The sequence below is a fragment of the Myxocyprinus asiaticus genome, chromosome 32, assembly GCF_019703515.2.
Source record: "Myxocyprinus asiaticus isolate MX2 ecotype Aquarium Trade chromosome 32, UBuf_Myxa_2, whole genome shotgun sequence".
Taxonomy (NCBI): domain Eukaryota; kingdom Metazoa; phylum Chordata; class Actinopteri; order Cypriniformes; family Catostomidae; genus Myxocyprinus; species Myxocyprinus asiaticus.
The window spans coordinates 12,607,172-12,626,416 of record NC_059375.1 but is presented as its reverse complement, the minus strand read 5'-3'; the positions used below and the strand labels follow the sequence as shown (position 1 = coordinate 12,626,416).

At 38.8% G+C, this 19,245-nt stretch overlaps 1 protein-coding gene across 2 annotated transcripts; it reads right to left on the bottom strand.

Moving 5' to 3' along the window:
- Nucleotides 1-707: 707 nt before the first annotated feature.
- LOC127423240 (cilia- and flagella-associated protein 251) lies at nucleotides 708-18,396 on the bottom strand. 2 transcript variants are annotated; one of them, XM_051667381.1, is made up of 6 exons: nucleotides 17,279-18,396; nucleotides 14,436-14,533; nucleotides 10,084-10,152; nucleotides 7,900-7,954; nucleotides 1,383-1,419; nucleotides 708-1,211 (listed from the first exon to the last, which is right to left on the bottom strand). In XM_051667381.1, the coding sequence occupies exons 1-6, from the start codon at nucleotides 18,204-18,206 to the stop codon at nucleotides 1,190-1,192; spliced, it is 1,209 nt and encodes a 402-aa protein (XP_051523341.1). In that variant the 5' UTR covers nucleotides 18,207-18,396; the 3' UTR covers nucleotides 708-1,189. The 2 variants fall into 2 exon arrangements, with proteins under 2 accessions (XP_051523341.1, XP_051523340.1); XM_051667380.1 differs by having other exon boundaries at nucleotides 14,436-14,536; nucleotides 17,279-18,392.
- Nucleotides 18,397-19,245: the final 849 nt, after the last annotated feature.

The window sequence follows — 19,245 nt, the reverse complement described above, 5'->3', positions numbered from 1 at the left end:
AAAGCCACACTTTTATGCAAATGCTTATAGTTTTTGTATATAAAAATTATTTTGTAAAGTCTACAAATTATTCTAAATCTTTATTGCTGTAATTTTTTATATACACCATATCCTTTGTAAAACCAGAGGATTATTTATTTAGCAGAGAAGGGCCACTTCTATTAAGATAAATGGGAGAAATTGTAACGCTCAACTAATGAGCTCTGAGCGCCCAACGGTCAACGGATGTAGAAAAGAAGTCTCACCTTACAGGTAAAAGAGCCAATCACCTTTTAGATACAGACATTACTTGTCGATCAACTTTAGAATGCGCATTAGCTATACAAGCTGGGAATTTTTTTTTAGCATAATATAAGGTAAAGGATCACAATTTATGATTCCAGTATTGTCAGTTTGTATTGCTGATTTGAAATATGTTCTTTGATCATAATCTTGACCAACCGTTTTTGAGATTTTGGTCTTTCTCCATTCAAGTAGATAGGAGCTGCACTGGCATGACTGGAAATAGCCTCCCGAGAGTGTTCCAAAGATGGCCGACAGTGGACTGACTTACTAGAAAGACTTTGGTAAAACTTAATTTGACTATGTGAAATTTAGGCAAAGTAAAGCACTACTGCAACATTTCTTGAATTAATCTAGTCTCTTCAGTACAAATGGAGGCTTTCTGTGTTGTGTATTTATATAATATGCAAGTATTTATTCAAATTGACATACACTTAAAAATTATACCCATTTATTTATTTGAATTGCTTAATCTGAAACCAGCATGAGTATCCAGTTACAGACAGCATTGACACAAATTCTTTACAATTAGGATTGATCTGAATGTTTTTTTGTATTTCTATATTGTTGTTTCATATCATTGGTCTGTAAACATAGATCTCTATTATAAATGACAATAATTACTACTGTAGGCTATAAGAACCTTTGCACTGAACCTTCAGAATTTGTTTTTATTTATTTAATGCAGTCTGTGAAGTCACAATTATGTGCCTGTTAATGGTAAACATTAAGGTCCTTGGAGTAAGTTCCCCAGTTATATCTAGGATTAGGTTGTCCAAATTCGCTCCCATAGTTGGACACAAAGCAAAAATTCCTAGATCTTGCTGACCGAACTTCCAGTAGGCCTACAAGTGTATGGATTGACCGCTAGTCTGTAGTTTCGCTGTTCACCGCAAGTGAAGAGTATTCAGAGTAATGTGCTTACAGTCCTGTGAGGTGATGTGGAAGACAAGCACAGAGGAGGTGAGAAGAAAACAAAAGAGAGAGAAGAAGGGAATGAGTCAACAGCCTTAACCTATACTAACAGATGTATAAATATAATTTATAACATGGTCATTCTGCTAAGAAATTAGGGTGTTGGGCGGATTTGGTGTGCTTACTGGTAGATAGAACCACTCACTATGTCAAGAATCCCTCCTAAAAACAAACAAAAGCAAAATATTGTTCCAGTAAAATCATCATAAAAGATTAAAAACAATCATATAAATTACATAGTGCTGAAAGATGTGGTATTTTGATCAGTTTTAAGTGTGTTATATAATTATCCAAATTTTTGAAACTGGTTGACGGTTTCAGCTAAGCAGTACAGTTAGTACTAAAATACTTGGAAAGTCATAGTTTGTTTAAGAGCATTTAATCTTGAAAGCATCACATTCTAACTAAAATCTTCTAAACATCTTAAAAATTTCAGATTTACAAACATTCTAAACGGGGCAGACTGGCGATAGGGAGAACCGGGACTGATAAGCTGAAACGGGCCACCGCGTAATGCCGAACGGGCTACAACTGGCTGAACCGGGCCGCAAAACAGTGCCGTGATATGCCGAAGGGAGCTGCAGAAATATGCAGAAAAGGACAGCAACACAACTTTTGGGCCGGTTTCTATGTAAAATCCAGGGCGATTTCTCTTCCCAGCCCGCCCCTGATTCTAAATTTTACATTCATCTGATGAATGTCTCTTTGACATCTGAGAGGAAACGTTGTATAGACGTATTGCAAAAGAGCAAACAACCTACAAAATATGTCTTCCAGATGTAAACACAGACATTAAATATATGTCTAGGTGATGTACATGGGCTATCAGGGTATATTCTATGGAAGGGCATTTTAGCCATTTTGTCTTACATCCAAGTGCACTGTTCTTTCAGAATCAAAATGAGCTTTATTGCCAAATATGCTTACACATTTAAGGAATTTTTCTTGGTGACAGAAGCTTCCAGTGCACGAACAATACAACAACAAGACAGAGGTAATAATAATACAAATAAATACAAATAAAATAAAAAAGAAATAAAATATAATATATAAGTATATAAAAGAAAAAGGAAATATAAAGTATACTCTATATAGAAATACACAACAAGACAAAATATATATATATATATATATATATATATATATATATATATATATATATATAAATCAAATCAAATCAAATCACTTTATTGTCACACAGCCATATACACAAGTGCAATGGTGTGTGAAATTCTTGGGTGCAGTTCCGATCAATATAGCAGTCGTGACAGTGATGAGACATATACCAATTTACAATAAACATCAAATTTACACAACACAATTTAAAGTCTAATATACACATAATTACACACAACACAACATACAAATAATAACATACACTGTACAGTATACAATACACACAATATAGATACACATTACTCAATAAAAAGAAGTATGTATAGTATATATAGAATGTACAGTAGGCTGTATTGTACTGTACTGACATTCAGGCTGTCGGTTGATAGTAAGTTGTTAAGAGAGAATATAATATAATAATAATATAATTTATGACAGTCCGGTGTGAGATATAAGAGTAATAAAGTGCAGTGCTGATGTATTTGATCGTAGGAGATCACGAGTTCAAAAGTCTGATTGCTTGGGGAAAGAAGCTGTTATGAAGTCGGCTGGTGCGGGTCCTGATCCTGCGATACCGCCTGCCTGATGGTAGCAGTGAGAACAGCCCATGGCTCGGGTGGCTGGAGTCTCTGATGATGTGTCTGGCAGTTCGCACCACCCTTTGCAGTGCTTTGCAGTTGTGGGCTGTGCTATTGCCGTACCAGGCGGAGATGCAGCCAGTCAGGATGCTCTCTACAGTGCAGGTGTAGAACCGTGTGAGGATGTGGCGGTTCATTCCAAACTTCCTCAGCCGTCTCAGGAAGAAGAGGCGCTGATGAGCCTTCTTCACAACGACTTCAGTGTGGATGGACCATGTGAGTTCCTCAGTGATGTGGACACCCAGGAACTTGAAGCTGCTGACTCTCTCCACTGGTGCTCCATTGATGGTGATGGGACTGTGTTCTCTATCTCTTCTCCTGAAGCCCACCACAAGCTCCTTTGTCTTACTGACGTTGAGGGAGAGGTTGTGCTCCCGACACCAGTGTGTCAGAGTGTGCACCTCCCCTCTGAAGGCTATTTCATCATTGTCAGTGATCAGACCTACCACCGTCGTGTCATCAGCAAACTTAATGATGGCATTGGAGCTATGTGTTGCTACACAGTCATGTGTGTACAAGGAATACAAGAGTGGGCTGAGAACACAGCCCTGTGGTGCTCCAGTGTTGAGGGTCAGTGATGAGGAGATGTTGCTGCCTATTCTAACCACCTGGCGTCTGCTTGACAGGAAGTCCAGGATCCAGCTGCACAGCGAGCTGTTTAAGCCCAGAGCCCGGAGTTTCTCATCAAGCTTGGAGGGCACTATGGTGTTGAATGCTGAGCTGTAGTCTACAAACAACATTCTCACTGTATATATGTATGTACAAATACAAATCTGTTATATTTGTATGCAAGGGAATGTAATGCAGAAGAGGTAGGATATGTTAAATAACTAAGCTGTGTATTGCACATAATTATTGCACAATGGGCAGTTTTAACTGTTCATGATATGGATAGCATGAGGGAAAAAACTGTTCTTGTGCCTGACGGTTCTGGTGCTCAGAGCGCTGTAGCGCCGACCAGAAGGCAACAGTTCAAAAAGGTAGTGGGCTGGGCGAATGGGGTATAGAGTGATTTTTCCAGCCCTTTTCCTCACTCTGGAAGTGTACTGTTCTTGAAGGGAGGGCAGGGGACAACCAATAATCCGCTCAGCAGTCCGAACTGTCCTTTGTAGTCTTCTGATGTCCGATTTCGTAGCTGAACCAAACCAGACAGTTACATAGTGCAGAGGACAAACTCAATGGCTGCTGAGTAGAACTGTATCAGCAGCGCCTGTGGCAGGTTGAACTTCCTCCACTGGCGAAGGAAGTACAACCTCTGCTGGGCCTTTTTCTTTTGAAGTCAATGCAAGTCTCCCACTTCAGGTCCTGTGAGATGGTAGTGCCTAGGGGCCGGTTTCACCAGCTATACATAAGTTAAAACTTAGCCTAGTTGTGGAGTAAATGGGCACTAAGTCACAATTTAAGCACAACTAAATATTTGATGGGTGCACCATGAAACTTAGGTAGGACGTAACCTTACGTATGAACTAAATATTGACGGAAGACTCCGACCAGCAATAATGGTTGGAATAAAAAAGCAGACTGATATTTTATGACATCAATGAGCTCATGTTTTTGTGACAGGCATCAATCATTTCGACATACAGTATGATGTTGACATTTACACTCATTTACATTTAGCAGAGAGAGAAAAAAATGTACTTTTAAGCTGCTCTTCTGCATGAAACCGATCAAACGGTGCAGTTTTCAGGGTGTGTCGCCCAGTTCAACACATTCAAAATATATGTAGGATATTAAAATGAATTGATGTCTATTTTTCCAGCCTGTTGTATTAGTATTTATTTATCTCACCTTATTTATTTTAGATACAGTTCCTTTATATTGTTATTTACACAGGGCAAATATACTATTTATCAAATCTACTTTTATTACATATCGTATTTTAATGGGGATATACAGCTGACAGTTACGTAGTGTCTCCCTCTTGTTTTTCAAGGACTCTTATTTTGAAGTTTTCTCCTGGACTACATATCCCATAGTGCACTGCCCTCATCACTTCCATCTGCTCCTCATCATTTTCACCTGTATTCCATTCCCTCATTTAGCTCCTTGTGTTTAAATACCCTCTTGTTTGGTTCTTTCATTGGTCAGTCCTTGAAGTGTTACGTTTAATGGTTATGTTGTGATGTTTATAATTATTGTTTGTTCCACTCCAGCATTTATTATTAAAAGATTTAAAGTATTTACTCCCAGTGTCTCCTCTCTTCCACTCCACCAACTCAACGTTACACATGAGCAAACAAGGTTTGAACATCAACCATAACAAGATCAAAGTGAAATTCACAGCTTTTTAACACTTCTGTGTATAAATTTGAAGGTTGCTTATTGGATCAATACAGGCAATCGTTATATTATATGATTACGCATTACTTTACGGAGAGCTTACGACCTATTTGTCAAGTCTTGCCTTAAGAACAGGTGGTGCAACAAAATTAAGTAACTAACTTAGTTACAAACTAACTAGTATTTACTAAGCCCTTAGTGTGATCTTTACATCCCAACTTACATGAGACCATATGCACAGCTGGTGCAACCCTACCCAGGAACCTGAATGACTCGTCCAGATTAGTGTCTGGAGCTTCAAAAACACTCAAATCAGTGCAGTCAAAGCAGGCTTGTAGTTCCAGCTCTGTTTCATTGGTCCATCTTTACTACAGGTTTAGCTGATTTTAGTTTCTGCCTGTAGGTCAGAAGAAGATGAACTAGACTGTGTTCAGAGATTCCCAAAGCTGCTCTAGGGACAGAGCGATATGCATCCTTTAATGTTGTGTAGCAGTGTTCCAGTATATTTCTGTCTCTGGTGGGGCATTTAATGTGCTGTCTGTATTTTGGCATTACACATATGAGGTTGGCTTTGTTAAAATCGGCGAGAATAATAATAAGAGAGCAAGGTGTTGTTGCTCCGTGTTTGTGATGTGATCAGCCAGCTGTTGCAGCGCTGCATTCACACATGCTTGTGGCGAGATGTACACACTCACCAGAATAAACTAGGAAAATTCCTGCGGTGAATAGAAAGGCTTACATTTGATAAAGAGCACTTTTCGAATTAGGACAGCACATCTTCTTTAACGTTGTTACATCTGTACACCAAATTTCACTGATGTAAAAGCATGTTCCACCACCTCTCGTTTTCCCCATTAACTCTGCAATGCAAACCGCTCTGAACAGCTGAAAGCCCGGCAGATGTAACACGCTGTCCAGAATGGCTTTACTCAGCCAGGTTCCTGTGAAGCACAAGGCAGCAGAGTTTGAAAAGTCCTTGTTTGTACGGGTGAGGAGATGTAGTTTGTCCGTTTTGTTAGGAAGAGAGCGGAGATTCGTTAGATGAATACTCGGCAGCGCTGTTCGAAAGCCGTGCTGACGGAGCTTGACCAGCGCGCCAGCTCGCTTCCCTCACTTGCGTCTCATTGCACGCTTGAACAACACAGCTGCACCTCTGACTAAAATGTCCAGCATAAAGTCTGAATAGTCCAAAACCAGGAAAAGATTGTCTGGTATGTGCTGCCAAATGTTCAGTAGTTTGTCCCTGGTAAAACTGATTGGAAAAAAATTACTAAACACAGGACAAACAAACAAAAACAACAAAAGAATTGGAGAGCTCCACACCGAGACGGCCGTCCACAGTGACATCTTGAGCATACAGCTAGTATTTCAGTGTGTCTCACCATGAGAGTTTATGAAATTAAATTAAAACAACCTATCCTAAAATAAAATGAAAATGAGGCCCTTTTTGGCACGTTGCATATAGTTGTTACTGGATTTATATATGTGTGAAATATTTTAAAGTTCACGTTTCTAAGTAGAAATGTAATTTATGTGTCTGATTTGGTTTCATAATTTTTGGTAAAACATTTAGCATTTTCTACAAATAAAATTATTAAATTACTTTAAAAATGTCATTTGGTGTAACCAGCAATAAAAGGTATTAAAACACTTTCCTTGCAGCTTTAATATGTAAGAGTGTGCACAACTTAATCATTAATTTAATAAAATGTTTTCAAATATATTTTTCAAGGTTAAAGATATTTTTTTTTTTACAAATGTCATGAATTTTTGAGTTAAGTATATAAAAAAAAAAAAATTCAGCATGATCACATGGGAAGTCGCGGATATGTTCTTTCCAAGAGTTCTGACTCATGTATAAGTGCCATCTCCTGTCAGACATTTTTGCATCGGCTCGACCAGTGGTGTGACCCGGTTCAGATACTGCATTGAAACCAGGAAGTAATCACTTTTACATAATCAGTGACAAGCGTATTTTCGAAGGTTGCATTTTTCAATCTAACGTTACATTTTACTCCACTGATGGTTAGGTTTAGGGTTTAGGTTGGGGGTACAGTTTATATGCATTCCTCTTCACTGTATTACAGCCTGTACAGCTCAAAACATCTCACTTCACAACTCGTTTTTAGTGCCCCCACGTGGATATTTCACCTGGAGAATGGAGCTCACATGTGCCCATGAGCCCAACAGCACTTACCGCTTTGGCCACTGGGGCAGTGTTTCACATTTTGGTAAGTAGAGACCGATTTTAGCTAAAGAAAAGCCAACCTTTTGTTTCCAATTTTATTATGAGATCAGTCTGGGTTTTTAGGGTTACTCCATAACACACCTGGCATGACACTTTTAAAGGCGGTATTTTTTAATTCAACACATGAGATTTGCGCTTGTTTTCAGTTCATTGTTTTATGTCATATTGCTGTTTCTGCCATTTTGTAAAGACAATAACGACCTCAAAGCTGTGCATTAGAGTCCCCACGGTCATGAATATCTTGTTGATTTATCTGACCGCATTTTAAGTGGGTATGCTATTTTAGTAATTTAACGTGTGGTTCATACTAGTCCAGTCTTTCAGACATTTGTTTCACTGATGTTTGAAGCATCGTACCTGGCTGGCAGACTGTCTCACAGATAACAGGACAAATGTAGCAGTAGGAACAATGCTGTCAAGGGAGAAACAAAACTGTTCAGTCAGTACATGTTTTGTTTTTCCTAATTTAAAATGCATATTATGTCTTATGACCAGTATGGCCGGCTTTACTAGGCTGGACAAAACATAATTGGCTTAACCAATGGCCTGTGTTTGGGTGGGACTACTTTTTTGTCCAAACAGTGGCAGACGGGGTAGTGTTTGTAATGTTTTTGTACTAATTGGCACCAAATGGAATTGCAAAAAATAATGATTATTATGATTATTACAGTGCATTTTTGGAAATAATATACAGTGCATCCAGAAAGTATTCACAGCGCTTCACTTTTTCCACATTTTGTTATGTTACAGCCTTATTCTAAAATGGATTAAATTCATTATTTTCCTCAAAATTCTACAAACAATACCCCATAATGACAACGTGAAAGAAGTTTGTTTGAAATCTTTGCAAATTTATTAAAAATAAAAAACGAAACAAATCACATGTACATAAGTATTCACAGCCTTTGCTCAATACTTTGTTGAAGCACCTTTGGCACCAGTTACAGCCTCAAGTCTTTTTGAGTATGATTCTACAAGCTTGGCACACCTGTTTTTGGGCAGTTTCTCCCATTCTTCTTTGCAGGACCTCTCAAGCTCCATCAGGTTGGAAGGGGAACGTCAGTGCACAGCCATTTTCAGATCTCTCCAGAGATGTTCAATCGGGTTCAAGTCTGGGCACTGGCTGGGCCACTCAAGGACATTCACAGAGTTGTCCCATAACCACTCCTTTGTTATCTTGGCTGTGTGCTTAGGGTCGTTGTCTTGTTGGAAGATGAACCTTCATCCCAGTCTGAGGTCCAGAGCGCTCTGGAGCAGGTTTTCATCAAGGAGGTCTCTGTACATTGCTGCATTCATCTTTCCCTGAATCCTGACTAGTCTCCCAGTTCCTGCCGCTGAAAAACATCCCCACAGCATGATGCTGCCTCCACCATGCTTCACTGTAGGGATGGTATTGGCCAGGTGATGAGCGGTGCCTGGTTTCCTCCAGGCATGACGCTTGCCATTCAGGCCAAAGAGTTCAATCTTTGTTTCTCATGGTCTGAGAGTCCTTCAGGTGCCTTTTGGCAAACACCTGGTGGGCTGTCATGTGCCTTTTACTGAGGAGTGGCTTCCGTCTGGCCACTCTACCATACAGGCCTGATTGGTGGAGTGCTGCAGAGATGGTTGTTCTTCTGGAAGTTTCTCCTCTCTCCACAGAGAAACACTGGAGCTCTGTCAGAGTGACCATCGGGTTCTTGGTCACCTCCCTGACTAAGGCCCTTCTCCCCCGATCGCTCAGTTTGGCCGGGCGGCCAGCTCTAGGAAGAGTCCTGGTGGTTCCAAACTTCTTCCATTTACGGATGATGGAGGCCACTGTGCTCATTGGGACCTTCAATGCTGCAGAATTTTTTCTGTACCCTTCCCCAGATCTGTGCCTCGATACAATCCTGTCTGGGAGGTATACAAACAATTCCTTGGACTTCATGGCTTGGTTTGTGCTCTGACATGCACTGTTAACTGTGGGACCTCATATAGACAGGTGTGTGCCTTTCCAAATCATGTCCAATCAACTGAATTTACCACAGGTGGACTCCAATCAAGTTGTAGAAACATCTCAAGGATGATCAGTGGAAACAGGATGCACCTGAGCTCAATTTTGAGTGTCATGGCAAAGGCTGTGAATACTTGTGTGCATGTGATTTTTTTCGTTTTTTATTTTTAATAAATTTGCAAACATTTCAAACAAACTTTTTTCACATTGTCATTATGGGGTATTGTTTGTAGAATTTTGAGGAAAATAATTAATTTAATCCATTTTGGAATAAGGCTGTAACCTAACAAAATGTGGAAAAAGTGAAGTGCTGTGAATACTTTCCGGATGCACTGTATATTATTTCCAAAAATGTTTCCCAGGCTTCTACCACTCCTTCCTATTGCCTCATGTCTTCCATTGTTCAAACAAACAATTCCTCCCACAACAAACTCACGCCACTGGTTGAGCCAGAAGTTGTCACGTTGGACCACTCAAATGGAACAGTGTTTTGAACCAGTGTTTATTCTATACTGGAAGTCAACATACAAATTGGCTTACAGTTTCACTGCACATTGAACTACACTTACTTCACAGTGTTTGCAGTGTGCTGATGTGTCTCCTTCCTCACAGGGACATTTGTCACAGCTACTGCAGTGCTGAGAGGAGAAAGAGAGAGGCAGACAGAGATAGAGTGCTTTAAGTAATGCGTCATCTCATTATTGGGAAAGCTCAGAAAAGGAACACACCAAATCTATATTTCAGCAAGTTCATTGAAGTAAGGTCGTGTTTTCCATTAAATGTGATTGATAATGATTTTATAATGTAGATTTTGTTTTGTTTTGTCTTACTTTGGTTGCATCTAAAAAAAAAAAAACAAAATGGACAAGCAGCCTCTTTTTAATTCTGCACTTTATACTCTGGAATAGTGAAATTAAAAGTAAACTCGCTGCTAAAATTATATCTTTGTCCATTGTGAATATCTAATGTAGCTGTGTACAAAGCACCGCCCACACAGAGGTCACTGCCAAATGAAGCAACTTCCACGAATATATATATATATATATATATATATATATATATATATATATATATATATATATATATATACACCGATCAGCCACAACATTAAAACCACCTGCCTAATATTGTGTAGGTCCCCATCGTGCTGCCAAAACAGCGCCAACCTGCATCTCAGAATGTTGAGATATGGGTTGCCGCTGAGATGTTATCTCAGAATAGCATTCTGAGATAACATTCTTATTACGACAATTGTACAGAGTGGTTATCTGAGTTACCGTAGACTTTGTCAGTTCAAACTAGTCTGGCCATTCTCTTTTGACCTCTCTCATCAACAAGGCATTTCCGTCCACAGAACTGCCGTTCACTGGATGTTTTTTTGTTTTTGGCACCATTTGGAATAAATTCTATTTACTTTTTTTATGAAAATCCTAGGAGATCAGCAGTTACAGAAATACTTAATCCAGTCCATCTGGCACCAACAATCATCCATGCGATTATCTAATCAGCCAATCATGTGGCAGCAGTGCAGTGCATAACATCATGCAGATACGGGTCAGGAGCTTCAGTTAATGTTCACATCAACCATCAAAATGGGGAAAGAATGTGATCTCAGTGATTTGGACCATGGCATGATTGTTGGCTAGATGGCTAGATTTTGGCCAGAGTTTCACGCACAACACTCTAAAATTTACTCAGAATGGTCCCAAAAACAAAAAACATCCAGTGAGCGGCAGTTCTGTGGACAGACATGCCTTGTTGATGAGAGAGGTCAACAGAGAATGGCCAGACTGGTTCGAACTGACAAAGTCTACGGTAACTCAGATAACCACTCTGTACAATTGTGGAGAGAAGATAGGGTTAAATACATTTTCAATAGGAAAAATACATTTTAGACTCCCAAACATTACTTTTGCAAATAGAAAAGATTAGAATAGAAGAAAAGGGCACTCTGCAAGAGATGGAATTGCCCCCACAAAGCCCCCCACTGAACATCAAGTCAGTCTGGGATTACATGAAGAAACAGAAGCAATTGAGACTTAATAGATAAAAGAACTGTGCTGAATTCTCCAAGAAGCTTGGTACATCCTATCTGCCAACAACCAAGAAAAACTGTGTCCAGGTGTACCTAGGAGAATTGGTGCTGTTTTAAAGGCAAAGGTGGTCACACCGAATATTGATTTAGATTTTTTATGTTTACTGGATTTTGTATGATTGAAATATGATAATGAAAACTATTTATGGCATCCTCACTATGCAACATTTTTCACAAGTGCCTAAAACTTTTGCACAGTACTGTATATGCGATGACATCACTGTTATATATATATATATATATATATATATATATATACAGTTGAAGTCAGAAGTTTACATACACTTAGGTTGAAGTTATTAAAACTCATTTTTTAATCACTCCACAGATTTCATATTAGCAAACTATAGTTTTGGCAAGTTGTTTAGGACATCTACTTTTCCAACAATTGTTTACAGACAGATTGTTTCACATTTAATTGACTATATCACAATTCCACTGGGTCAGAAGTTTAAAAAAACTAAGTTAACTATGCCTTTAAGCAGCTTGGAAAATTCATGAAACAAAAATTGAACTGTTTGGCCATAATGGCCATCGTTATGTTTGGAGGAAAATGGGTGAGGCTTGCAAGCTGAAGAACACCATCCCAACCATGAAGCATGGGGGTTTCAGCATCATGTTGTGGGGTGCTTTGCTGCAGGAGGGACTGGTGCACTTCACAAAATAGATGGCATCATAGCAAGGAAAATTATGTGGATATATTGAAGCAACATCTCAAGACATCAGCCATGAAGTTAAAGCTCAGTTGCAAATGGGTCTTCCAAATGGACAATGACCCCAAGCATACCTCCAAAGTTGTGTCAAAATGGCTTAAGGACAACAAAGTCAAGGTATTGGAGTGGCCATCACAAAGCCCTGACCTCAATCAGATAGAAAATGTGTGGGCAGAACTGAAAAATCGTGTGCGAGCAAGGAAGCCTACAAACCTGACTCAGTTACACCAGTTCTGTCTGGAGGAATGGACCAAAATTACAGAACTTATTGTGAGAAGCTTGTGGAAGGCTACCCAAAACGTTTGACCCAAGTTAAACAATTTAAAGGCAATGCTACCAAATACTAACAAAGTGTATGTAAACTTCTGACCAGGGGGCGTAGCAGTCATTTTAAAAGTGTGGGGGACACAGCAGTGAGTAGGTGGCTCGCCTGCGGCCGAATCACAGCAGTGCTGATATAGGGCCATATTGCACTCTTGGTCGTGTGATATTGCTTAAATATAAGTATTATATACTTGTATTTGTAGTATTTTAAAGATTCAAGTATTGCAAATTAATTGCAAAATTTTACAAAATTAGCTGCAAAAATAAAGGGCATCTTGTGGAGCACTTGCTTCTTTTTCCACACATGACAATAAAAGACTGAGCACAAGCTGGTCCTGAATAAATTATTTAATCAATAATGACAATTGTGTATGTGCAATTTAATTTTTTACTCTGTGCTCTTGCATTGTGGGATTGAAGTGTTTTGACTACATTCACCAAGATTCGTTCAGATCCATTTAATAATTCGTTCAGTGACCATTTCTGGTGATGCCAGAAGGTGGTGACAAATGAGTGTCTTGTGTGAAATGAGTTAGTCACTGAATCAACGATCATAACAAATTTTTAGTCCTTTAAAATTTGTATGTCTACAGGCCTACAAAGAGACTTCAGTAGAGGTTTTAAGCATTATAAGAACAAAGCAAATCTATAATTTCCCTACAGATTGTGAGTTGCTGAGCATGACTTTTATCAAAAGATAACAGTAATAATTATGAGTTTCAATAACATCCGTATGTTTTCATGTATAAAAAAGCATGTCTACAGTATCTACTGACTTCAGTAAAATGCCTAAGTATTCTAAGAACACAGTTTTCCTACAGTTTGTCAACTGCACACCATCATAAAGGTAAAAAACAGGAGCTTATATTAAAAACAGCTTTACATATTTAACACATATCTAGTAATCTGCTTAAATTGGCATAAAAGATCCAGTCAAACTTTTACCTCACAAACATAATGTAAAAAGGATAACTTGATATAAAAAGAAAGACTGATATAAACTCCACTTACAAAGTGTGGTTAAAAGAAGGATTGTCCTTTTTTTTCTGCAGTGCATTTCACGTAATGCTGCCAATCAAGAACGATATGCCAATAAATAACTCTCATTTGTGTGTTCCTCATCTATAGATTATTAATTTAGATCAACATCAGTGCAGATAAAATGTTTTATAAATGAGCATTGTTGAAAGCAACTTAAATGAACAGAGCCGTATTGATTAGACCTATTACGTAAGGGATGTTTCGGCTCATGATACTCACCTGTGATTGGATGGATGGTTGCTCAATCAGCCCAAAGTAACAAAACACAAAGAATATTGTATACAAATCCACCATTTGGACTTGGTATGGGTTTAGCTTGAAAAACTGCGGGAGACCAAATCACCTTTTTAAAGAGTGCAGCTGCTACACCCTTGCTTCTGACCCACTGGGAATGTGATGAAAGAAATAAAAGCTGAAATAAATAATTCTCTCTACTATTATTCTGACATTTCACATTCTTAAAATAAAGTAGTGATTCTAACTGACCTAAGACAGGGAATGTTTTCTACGATTAAATGTGAAAAACTGAGTTTAAATGTATTTGGCTAAGGTTTATGTAAACTTCTGACTTCAACTGTATATAGAATATATATTATAGATCATTTGATGACATTTATACACACAATACTCATTCATACAGCTGGCTAGCCAGAGGACCTTCTAATGTATGTAATTTCTTATGTCAGTAATGTAAGCGCTGTCAGAACTTTGCTCATCTTTTATGTTTCTGGTCTGAAGGGTGGTTTACCTCACAGACCGAGCAAAGTTTACAGAAAGAGCCTGAACTGTACTCTGCATCTTCTGTGGGGGGCACTTCTTCCTCCTCTACATTTACCTCCTCAGCATCTTCTGCAGAGTAAGGGAAAGATGAGGTTAAACAAATGATCTCCATTAGTAATGGGTAAGGAAAGAACATGCACAAAGAATGACTTATGTTACTTGAACATAGCCCAAGTGAACATTTACAAAAGAGTATACACAAATTAAATGTAAATGGCAATATTCTGATTAAATTGTTCTTAAAGACCCCAAGAAATCATTTGGGGTGGAACATAGCAACAGAGCATACAGACATGTACTTAATGCCACAAAACTCAGATTTTGCTTTGATGGGGTCTATACATAGTCTTATGAAACTCTATCAAAAATATAGTAATTATATAACAACAGTTGTGTTATGAACTATAATTAGCCTATAGATTTATGGTATGGGTATGGCCTCAACATCACGCAAATCATTGTTTATTAGAATAAAGTCCCTTAACCAATTAATTGCCATTACATTTGGTAAAAAAAACATCTGAAGACCATTACTTATCTGATAGTAATAAAAGAAAAGCTAGATGACAATTGAGTGTGTGCCACGGAGATATTGTTGCATTGTTTTGTGTGACACAGCAGCAATAACTGAATTGCAATTAGCCCGTAACTTTATCATAGCGATTTGGAGATAACATATCTTAGGATTCACCAGGAGTCATACAGACATGCAATACCCTGACAAATATATGCTGTGTGTTAGTATCCTGTCAACAGCATTCAACCAGAAAGGACTTAAAACGGTTGGAATATTTCAGCTGCTTTAGCTGTTCAGATATAGCGAGCTATTTTAGGGCTGAGGTTTGCCTTCACAGACCCACTGTGGGATATGCACAGGACTTTCCATAGCTGACAGTTGCTCTTTCCCATAACCTAGTGAGCTGCCTACGTAGCCATCACATGGTACGCTCCAGATGCAAAGCCTGTTCAAAATTATTCCAATATAACTTCTTTTGGACAGACTGTAGGTAGAATCAGAGACCGAAATGCTAAATATGGCAGCTGTCAGAAATTGAAGTCCCACCTTACAGTTAAAAAATATTATCTCTATTTATATAGAGACATCAGTTTACTTGAGAACATACATGTGCATTAGCTGGACCAGCCTGAAAAATTTTGTTTTTAAAAGTGATCTGAGCTAAAGAAGCAAAATTTATAACATGATTGGTGTCAAGTTTTACTGCTGATTTGACAATTTTATATGACTGTAATCTTGACTAACTGTTTTGGGGATCTCGGTCTTCCCCATTCAAATAGATAGAAGCTGTTCTTGTATCCATACAAAAGCATCCAGCAGGTTGCTATCCCAGAGGTGTTAAGAACATCCGCAGAGTGGTCTTGACCTGCCTTGAAAGGACTTTGGTAGAATGCTTCACATGGTGAAGGCAATCACAACAAGCTTAGTGAGAAAATTCATCCAAAATGGTGGACGAAGCAAGATAAATTGTTGATTAAAAATACTAATAATTCATTCAATACTGAAAAGTATAACTAAAATTAAATTTTACCTATTTACCTAAATTTTTAGACTATTTTACCCAATATTTGTGTGTGATTTTTATTAGAGTATTATTAGACTATTGCATTATTTTTCGCTTAGCAACATTCTAGCACCAAACTCTATTTAAAATCAATTGTAAGTCAAGTCTCTCCTGCACTTCACATGAGGAGCATTATACGTATGACACTTCCTATGAGTTGCTGCCTATGTTGAGCATTCCAAAACAGTCACAGTCAAAACAGTTATTTTGGTTAGGATGCCTTAAGGCTGGATTACATCACATGACTTTTAAAATCTGAATAGATTCTAAAAATACTAGGTATTATACACCTACCGACTTTGTAAATGGCTAAAGATTAAAACTGGCCATCACACACTATACAACTGAGGATCAAGCACCACCCAAAACACACACCCTTCGCTCTACGAGCAGTATAACAAATGTAAACAAACATGTATGGGAGCATTGTTATTCTTGTTGCTGCTACTCTGTTTTCCGAGTCACGAAAGACACTGGCCCAACGCATTTGGGTGTGGTAATGGGTGGGAAGACGCGGCCAATATGGCCTCTAGAGACTGCATTACAAGTTGGAGGTGAGTTCGGTTAAAAGTTAAGCTACACTTTGAGTGCTTGTTCACCATATCCATTTCTTGAGCTTAGTCGCCACGCATACTCGTATAATTTTCATTGGCTGCTCATCATATGACTTCAGATTTCAGTCATGGAGCATAATGCACTATGATATTTCCTTTGTAGTCATGGATAGTGGGCTCAAAAATGTCAAACATGCTTGATATTCTCTTACTACATGGAACCATTTTCTGAGGGCAAGAAATCAGTCTGTACCCATCATACAATATACAATTTTTGGTGAAATCTGTCAGCTCTGACTGGCCCAAAATCTGCAGACTAGAGATGACTAACGCGCACAAGCACTGACTCGGCCCGACTGCAAATCAGGGCTAAAATTGGTGTCAAAGTCATGTATTGTAATCCAGCCTTTAGAAGGCACTGTCCTATAGGCAGTAGATAGCAAGGCAACTCACTAGGTTTTGGAACAAAGCCAGAAATAAGTGCAAATAATCAAACACAAAAAAAGAGAAGTTTTGTTTCGAATACTCTCATATGCACGCTGATGGACCTTTACCTCTGAACCAAACTGCATGTAATAATTAAAAGTATTTGTGAGTTGAGAAAGTTTGGAAAAGGGAATCTGGCTTAAGATAAAGAGGGTATCGCTGGGCCATTGAAAGATCAATTTAGTAATTACCTTCAGTGTCATCCCCAGTGGTACAATTTACAGACTCTTCAGCTTTCTCAGTCTCACTAGCCTCCTGTTTTTCCTCAGCCAGTTCTTCAACACCCTCTGATTGTTCTGCTTCCTCATCTTCCTCATCAGAATCCACATTATCTTCATCCTCATCATCATCAAACACTTCTACCTCTTCCTCTTCCTCAATTGGTGCTCTCTCCAACACCTCCTCTGCTGCTTCTTCCTCCTCTTTCTGTTGTGCTGCTTCTGTCTGCTCCTGCTCTTCCTTTGTGTCCTCCTCTTCATCTGCTGCTGTTTCCTCTTCCTCCTCAGTTACTTCTTCCTCCTGCTCTTTATCTGAGGCTCCTTCTTTTTCCTCGTCGTTCTCTGCTACATCCTCCTCCTCTTCATCTGCGGCTCCTTCCGTTTCCTCGTCGTTCACTGCTACTTCCTCCTCCTCCTCCTCCTCCTCTTCATCTGTGGCTCCTTCAGTTTCCTCCTCATTCTCTGCTACTTCCTCCTCATCCTCCTCTTCATCTATGGCTCCTTCTGTTTCCTTAACTTTCTGTGCTACTTCCTCCTCCTCTTCTTCCTCTGCTGCTCCTTCCTCCTCTTCAGTATTTTCCTCCACCACTTTCACTTCCTCAGACACCCCTACCTCTATGTCACCAGCAGGAGCTGCCCATTCCTCTCCATCATCCTCTTCCTCTGCCTCCACATCTCCTCCTTCATCCTCTCCTGTGTCATCAGCCACTTCCTCAGATGTGTTTCCAACCTCCTCATCATTAGCTGCATCCTCTTCCACAACTTCAGTAATGTCCAGACCCCCCAGTTCCTTGGCTACCTCAGTTTGCAGCCCTTCTTCAGCCTGCACAGAATCCTTAAATGCTCCAGTGCTAAACAGGGCAATGAAAAGCCCCAGAAACCAACCACGTGAAGCTACCATTTTGCAGTCACTGACAAGTACAACTATAGCAGGAAAAAACAGACAGTCCTGTCTAAAAACTTTTTGTGTCCACCCAAGAAGAGCAGATTTTAAGGAGTTAAACTGCACCAAGATCACGTAGAGTCAAAGGCAAAAACTAACTCCTGATCTGTTGGATACTCTAGAGAGAATTAGAAAGAGCTAGTTGATTGCCAGAGAGGGGGTTGGCCTCTGTTGTATGGTCACATGTACTCTGACTCCATTCAGAGGACAGTGTGGAACAGAGGAACATACTGAGATGATTGACAGGGCCACATGCGTAAGACATGCTTCTAATGTCCTTTATTACATCTTTGTCTATGTGAGTGTTTGAGTTGGAGAGAAAGTGAGATAAACAAGAACTGATGAGATATGTCAATATCAGATGAATATGGGAGTGGTTGGAAGGCACAAATAAGCTTTAGGACCAACACCAGACAAACGCAGTGAAATCTGCCCCATTTTGACCATTCTCAGGCCTGGCTGGGTCTGGCAGGTGGGTGTGAAGCTATATAAAGAGGCTCTCAAAAGCAGCCGTACATTGCATGATCTGACCTTCAATAGATCTCTCAGCTGCTGAAACTCCATCCCACTCTCTCTCTCTTTCTTTCCCTATACTCAGTCCTTTTCGAAAGGGCACCTAAATCCATTTTGCTGATCATACACTTTTGCCTTTGGTCTCTACATCTGTTACATGCTTTTCAATTAAATGGTTTTGTATTATAAATATATAATAATAAACCAAACAATATTTTGACAGTAACACTTTACAATAAGGTTCCATTTGTTACCATTAGTGAACAACATTATTTAACATGAACTAACAATGAACAATACTTATTAAGCATTTATTAATCTTAGTTAATGCTAATTTCAACATATAGTAATACATTTTTAAGTTGTTTTTGTTAACAAAATTAATGCATTATGAACTAACAATGAACAACAGTATTTTTATTAACAAAGATTAATAAATGATGTAATATATATATATATATATATATATATATATATATATATA